The following is a 7740-nucleotide window of genomic DNA, read 5'->3' on the forward strand; positions in this document are numbered from 1 at the left end:
TCACCTCCCTCCAAAGTTCAATTTGTACTCTTAGACCTCCAAGTGCCAAGTCTAGCACTTCCAAAAATATTATTTTCTTAAAATCTATTTTTGTGTGAAGAGAAAAATCTTGTTGTTTATAGGAAAAAAAAAGAAAGAGCTTTGTGTAGGGAAGAGTAAAGAGGAAGAAATATCCTCTAAAGGATTTGTGACTAAAGAGAATTGTTTTAGTACTAAAAAACCTATGAAAAAAATTCTCTTTATTCATAAAGATCTTAACTCTTGCCCTCATTCTGCCACTAGTCTTGAGGAGGAGATTCATAAATCCATTATTTTTAAAGAAATAGAGTCTCAACTTCAAGATTTGGTGAAGGAGAAGTGGACTTCACTTAGCTCCACTTCTCATGCTACTTCCTTGGTGGTGCCCAAGGTAAATAGCCTTCCTTTGTGTAGGACTTTTCCTACTTTAGTTGTGTCAGTAATGCACCCAATTTATGGAATATATTATTTGTTGGATATAACATCTGAACCTTCAAGGTTCCTTGTGACAAATTCTTTTAATAACTATCCAACAAATAATATAATCCAAAATTGTTTAGGAAATTTTTTAGTAGTATTTTCCTTATTTTCTAGGAAATTCCTAGGTTACCACATAGGGTACTTTAGGCAAGATGTTTTAGTTTTTAGGATTAAGTCTTTAGTGTGCTATAGTTTTAGTTTTAGCACATTTTTAGGATTTAGTAATATACCTAGTCTATGTTTAGGAAATGATCCTATTCATTATATTAGAAGGTATAGTATCATAGATTTCTTTATGTTTCATGAAAGGATTCCTTCTAGGATATACCTTTCACATTTATTTGTTGAGAATATCACCTCTCATGAATTTTATTATATATTTGTAGGTGTGGCCAATAATCATGAAGACCCTCGAGATTTGAGGTCAAATCCTTTTCAAGAGGGAGGGGATGATAGACTATGGCCAAGGCCAAGGAATCCAAGAGGTGATATCTTAAAAGAACCAAGAGGAATGGGATGATCTTAAAGACCTTTTTCATATATTTTGTACATAGTTCCTTTGTATAGGTCTAATTTTGCCTTTGTATTTGTGAGGCACTTTACTTGCTTTTAATTAGTGATTGTATATTGATTTTAGGGTGGGTTACTTGGAGAGTTTAACTCCATTTAACCTCCTTTGTTGATACATTCATTTTATATTTTTTCAGTAGGGAAAAAGGGGTGGCATTTAGCAATGCTTGAGGGTGTGACTAGTAAATGGGCCAGAACTGGGCCTAGGCAAAATTTTGCATATTAGACTCATTTTGCTCCTAATTTTTCATAGATTTGATTTAGCTAGGTCTCATCATTATATGATGAACCTAACTAAACCAAATCAAAGATTTTCAAAATAATTCATGGAGCATTTTGGAGCCTAATCCGCCTAGCTCTTTCCTTAGTTTCTTGGCCAAAATTTGCTTGTTCCTTCTTCAAGCTTTGAAGCTTCTCCTCCAAGTTTCTAAACCTTGGTAGGGTGGGCTGACCTTACCATGGTTCTTAAGTGAACCATGGTCAAGGTTAGCTTCTCCTACAAGTTTTAGAAACCATGGATGGTTAGCTACACCTTACCATGGTTCCTAGTGAACCATGGTTAAGGTTAGCTTCTCCTAGAAGCTACCTCTCCCTATATAATTGTAAATCTGACCTAAACCTTCACTTTTGGACATTAATGAGACTTAGAATTCAGAAATTCTCTCTCATTTTCAAGAGTCAAATTCGTGAGAAAAACTTCTCCTAGTTTTCTCTCAAAGTTCCTTCTCCTAGAAGCTTGGTTCCTCAAGCTTCTCCACTTCTTCAAGAGGTAACCGAACCTCTCTTAGGTGCTTCTCCACCATTGGAGAATCCTCCAATTGATTCCGCCACCTTCAAGGAGTTCAACCTCATGGAGCATTTCGGTCCTTGCATGGAAAGCTTGGAAGAATATCAATCCTCTCCAAGTGCTTCCATCAGTGCTCGTAAAGTATCAATGAACAGGGCTACCGTTTCTCTATCAGACAAAGGAGGTTCCACTTGTGCTGCCACTTCTCTCCGCCTCTAAGCATATTTCTTAAATGTCTCACCATCCTTTTTAAACATGCTATGTAGTTCAAATCTATCTGGAACCATGTCAATATTGTATTTGTACTGTTTAAGGAAAGCATCAGCTAAATCTTTCCAAGAGTAGATATAGGCCCGTTCAAGATGCATATACCAATTCAAAGTTGTCCCAGTTAAAGAATCCTGAAAACAATGAATAAGCAACTTATCATTGCGAGCATACGCTGCCATCTTTCTGCAGTACATGGTCATGTGATTCTTTGGACAGCTTGTTCCTTTATATTTATCAAATTCAGGCACTTTGAACTTTAGGGGGAACTCTATATGTGGAACCAAACAGAGATCGAAAGCTACACCGATATCATAACTACCTCCTTCCATAACCTTTAGTCTCTCTTCTAGCATTTGTATCTTCTCACTAGACTGAACATGCTCAATTCCCGAGGTTGTTTGATATCCACCAGAAGTTTGGTGAGGATTCCCGTGGTTGATGAAATTAGAATTTTGGAGTTGGTAGGGAACTTGATGTTTATAAGAGGTGACATTCATAGGTGAAACCTCATGTTGGGAAGGCTGCATCTGTGTAGGTGGTTGAGTTACCAATGGTTGGTACTTATCCGGAGGATCCATGATTGTTGGAGGTGTGTAGTTAGGCGGAAGGCCATATGGTGGCCATTGGACCTCTAGAGGATCAACTTGTTGACCGGATTTGTTAAGATGTAGAGTTAATGGTTGTGTTGTGGCTGGGGTAAAGCTAGGAGGATATGCAGGAGAGGTTGACGATTCTCCTCTAGCTACTGGAGGGGCCCCTTCTACATTTTTTACTTGTATAGATTGCAACATCTCTATAATTTGGGCCATTTGTTCCTTCAATTGATTGATATCATTTCTCATTTCTTCGTTACGTTCCTCCATCTCATCCATGATCTTGGCCTGAGAGCGTGTTCTATAACAATGCCGAGGAAACACTTTGTTGTTCTTTTGCTTTATTATTATTATTTTTTTTGTTGAAAATATTGATTTTGTATTCAAATTAAAGAGTGACTCCCCATATCTTAACGCTAGAGGCAAAACCCCTTAGGTTATACAACGGTTGACACTTATTTCAAGGGAGCATTCACTCCTCAATGGATAAGGTCATCTTACTAGCAATGCAAGAGTACGAACCACATTTCCAAACAAAGATCTCAAGATAAAAATGTGATTAACAATCATTCAAGGAAGAATTCTCTCCTCAATAAATGATGTCTGAAAAAAATAATATATCAAGTCAAATGTGCTATTATTATACTCCAAATCAAAATGGGTTACAATAATTTTATTATCTCATTTTACATGAGACTCCTAGCTAAATTTTGACAAAATTTCACAAGCTTGAAGATCTTCCAAGGAAGCTTCATTCCAGGACTTGAGTTGATCTCTTCATTTACTTCGTGCACATGAATCTTCAAGCTTTCTACTTGTTTTTGGACAGCATCAGTCATGTCTCCACACGTCTTCATCCACTCTTTCACTTTCTCATGATGGTGTTTTGCAATTAAATGTAACCCATTGACATTAGATTTTAGCTGGTCCTGCTCTAATGTTAAATCGTCAATTCTTCTCAACAATTTTTCTTCATTTTGACCAGCCATCTTGAGTGACTCAGAGTATTCTATAGCCACATTCCACCATTTTTCTACCTCTTGGTGTGCATCTGTTAGCTCCTCTTGCATGCGTTCTATTTTTTGTTCTTTCTCACGATCACCTATTTCTGAACGCTCTTTTTCTTCTTGGATTTTTGCCATCTCTTTTTTTATTTTTTCAATCTCTCTTTCCATATTTTTCAAAAGGGTTTTCGACTCTTTTTCTGCCATTCTCTTTACTTTTTTCACATGGGTTGACCTTTCATAAGCATCAGCACATTCATTTTTTAGGTGTTCAATTTCCATGTCCTTCTTCTGACATTACCTCTTAAGAATCTCTATTTCAGTTTGAGCACATTCTTCTTTTTCTTCCATCAACCTCATTTGAGCTTTCATGACTTCTAACTGAGAGGTTAAAGAAGCCAATGCTTGGTTAGTTTCATGAGATTGACTCTCTTCATGTTGGACTTCTTTGAGAATCGGGATGGAAATTCTTCTGGCCTTCCTCCATTCTTTATATTCTGAAGAGGCTGTCACACGAGGTTTTCCAAGCTCTGCTTCCCCTTTCTTTTTGATCTTCCCCCAAGCAGCTCTAACTTCTGCTTGTTGCATCATATTATTTGAAGCATATTGAAAGCTCAAACCTCCTAACTCTTTGCTCTCAGGCACAAATTGAGTCCATTTGAGTTGTCTAAGAGCAATTGTTGGGGTGTATGCTACACATCCTCTCGACCCCATTAATGGAACATTCAAGAAATCCCCACAACTAAAGATTGTATTTCTAGGATGGTACCAAGGACATACCCATGTAAAATGCTCTTCTTTTAATGTCGAAAGATCTCCTTTCCACTTTGATGCTTCTAATTTCTTCACTGGAATACGATGGAAGCTTCTTAGAGGATCTGGCATATATCCCATATGATTGGAAGCATATAAATGGGTCATGATCCAAACATATAATAAATGATTACAACATCGTAGCATTCCTCTTTTCTTTTGATGGCATACTTCCAGAGAGAGGAGACTATCTGCAAGAATGGCTGGAACAAGATTCTTTTTTTGTGTTTCGTAAGCGAAGAACACATCCATAGCTGCTTGATCGATTAAGCCCATTGTGAATGGGAACAAAACTAACCCATAAATAAGTAGAGCTAAAGTCTTGTTGAAATGTTCCCAATCACCTTTCTCGGCTAGAGATATCATATGATCCTCTAGAAGATCTTTATTCCATCCTTGAGTCGCGCCTTTGCTCACCAATTTTGTTTGTTGTGATGACAAGCCAATTAAACCAACAATTTTCCCTCCTGATACATAGTTCCCTTTATATAGATAAACATCAGCTTCTTCTTTGAGAGGTAACCTTAGTATTATCTCATATTCTTCAATTGTGGGAACCAAATCCATATGAGGCAACTCAAAGCACCTAAAATCTGAATTCCAATATTGGGCTAATGCACTTAGCATATTAGTTTCTATTGAGACCAATAGCAAATCCAGAATCTGTCCATATTTCTTTTGAAAGTTCACACGAACCTCCTTACTCATTTTCTGGCAGATCTTACCTACCCTTTGGAGATCATTTTTTAGCACATTTATCCTGATACTCTTGCTTAACCCTGATGCATTGCTAGCATGATTTTGAATCCCCTCCATATTGAATACTATCAATTATTTTAAGGTTTTAAAAAATGAATGAGATAAAGACTTAATTAAAATGAAAAGAAGGGGAAAAAATGAGATAAAGACTTAATTAAATGTGACTTACTATTGTCGCCACCGGCCCAAACGGGCCTCGGCTGTCGCGAAGACGGTCGAGCTCGCTTTTATTTTAGTTTTGAAAATGTATTGGATTATTAGGACGACTTGTTCTCAAACTGAAACCTTGTCGATCTTATCCAATTTATTTATTAAATGTCTCACCAATCCATGTTAATCCCAAGCGGGACCCTCCATGGATTAGTGGTTTTCGTAGTAAAAGGGTTCATGGAGTCGCCACCAATGTTTTACTCAAAACATTGGAAAAAGAAGTTTAAGGCAATCGATTCAAAAATCGACTTCGGCCATTACAACCAGAGTCGGGTAAGGGAGTCGGTTACGTGTGGGGAAGGTGTTAGCACCCCACAACGCCCCTTTCGGGTTCCCTATGACAGATTATTTCTAAAATAATAGTGCAAAATTACTAAATTACCCCTATTTATTCTAAGCAATTATAAATTAACTATCTACATGATGACAGTTTAAATATGCACACAGAAAGCAGTAAAAGGAAGGACTTTAAGAAGAAACCTTTGAAGCGTGCTTTTATATATTTCGTAAAACTGGGAAGCTTTTTGGCGTTCCCTCGCTCTACAAGCCCGCTCGCTCCCTCCTATAAAATTTTGACTATGGAAATCCGGAGGATTTCCCTTCGACTAGGTTCGAATCTCCAAGCTAAGTGCTCGGAATTCCAGAACTTCGTCGGATCGACTCCCAGAGAGATTTCTAGGGCAGAACACTGCTCAAAAACCCCAGAATACTCAAGGAGGGAGTCAAAACTGAGTGTGAAAGTGTGGAATGACGTCCAATTGACGTCATATTTATAGGGAATAGGCGCAATACGGGCTACAGAATCAATACGGCCGTATTGAAATTTTTGAACTTCAATACGGTCGTATTGAGTTCAATACGGCCGTATTGAAATTCAGAAATTTCAATGCGCCCGTATTGAGTTCACTGCGGCTGTATTGAAGCTTCAATACGGCCGTATTGATTTCAGTACGGCCGTATTGAAGTTTCAGAAACTTCAATACGCCGTATTGAGTTCACTGCGGCCGTGTTGAAGCTTCAATACGGCCGTATTAAGTTTAGTACGGCCGTATTGGGCTTCATTCCCTCCACTTCCTTATTTTAAGCTACTCTAAGACCTCTAAACCTACAGATAGCCATCCTATGGTCTTCTAGGAGTCCTTCTGGCTGACTTTCCTTCGATCTTTGAGGGTCTTCGAGTTTTATTTCCGACCCGGACAATTTTAGGGGTCTACAGCTGCCCCCCCTTTACTTAGTCAAATGGTCTTTTGGTGTACCGGCTGACAAGTAAAGGAGTTGACCCAATTGTCCGGGTGATGTGCCAACCTTCTGACTTGTAGCGTCTTCCGGTGGAAAATTGTTGAGTAGCCTCTCCAAGTTGTTGCATACCTCGGCGCTTCTGACAACCTTGGTAGCTAAGTTTAACACCAACGTGCTTCTGACGACGCTGATGGCTGAGTATTGTCTCTCCAGACCTTGAGTACTGTCTCTCCAGACCTTGAGTACTGTCTCTCCAGACCTTGAGTACTGTCTCTCCAGACCTTGAGTACTGTCTCTCCAGACCTTGAGTACTGTCTCTCCAGACCTTGAGTACCGTCTCTCCAGACTTTGTTTGAGTGCTGTCTCTCCAGACTTTGAGTACCGTCTCTCCAGACTTTGTTTGAGTGCTGTCTCTCCAGACTTTGTTTGAGTATCGTCTCTCCAGACTTTGTTTGAGTATCGTCTCTCCAGACTTTGTTTGAGTACTGTCTCTCCAGACTTTGTTTGAGTATTGTCTCTCCAGACTTTGTTTGAGTATCGTCTCTCCAGACTTTGTTTGAGTACTGTCTCTCCAGACTTTGTTTGAGTATCGTCTCTCCAGACTTTGTTTGAGTATCGTCTCTCCAGACTTTGTTTGAGTACTGTCTCTCCAGACTTTGTTTGAGTATCGTCTCTCCAGACTTTGTTTGAGTACTGTCTCTCCAGACTTTGTTTGAGTATCGTCTCTCCAGACTTTGCTTGAGTACTGTCTCTCCAGACTTTGTTTGAGTATCGTCTCTCCAGACTTTGTTTGAGTACTGTCTCTCCAGACTTTGTTTGAATATCGTCTCTCCAGACTTTGTTTGAGTATCGTCTCTCCAGACTTTGTTTGAGTACTGTCTCTCCAGACTTTGTTTGAGTATCGTCTCTCCAGACTTTGCCTCTCAAAATGAGGTAGTTGAGTATAGTTTGTCTCCACAGTCCACAATGCTGCTTCGACGGTTTGTTTTTCTGATTT

General features: G+C 38.9%; 1 protein-coding gene across 1 annotated transcript; it reads right to left on the reverse strand.

Moving 5' to 3' along the window:
* Positions 1–4019: 4019 nt before the first annotated feature.
* On the reverse strand, positions 4020–5351 carry LOC145958635 (uncharacterized). Its single transcript, XM_083076142.1, has one exon. It carries the CDS (start codon positions 5349–5351, stop codon positions 4020–4022), a length of 1332 nt encoding a protein of 443 aa, XP_082932268.1.
* Between the last annotated feature and the right edge of the window lie 2389 nt (positions 5352–7740).

This window comes from Cajanus cajan, chromosome 6 (genome assembly GCF_000230855.2).
Source record: "Cajanus cajan strain Asha chromosome 6, NIPB_CcT2T_4, whole genome shotgun sequence".
NCBI lineage: Eukaryota > Viridiplantae > Streptophyta > Magnoliopsida > Fabales > Fabaceae > Cajanus > Cajanus cajan.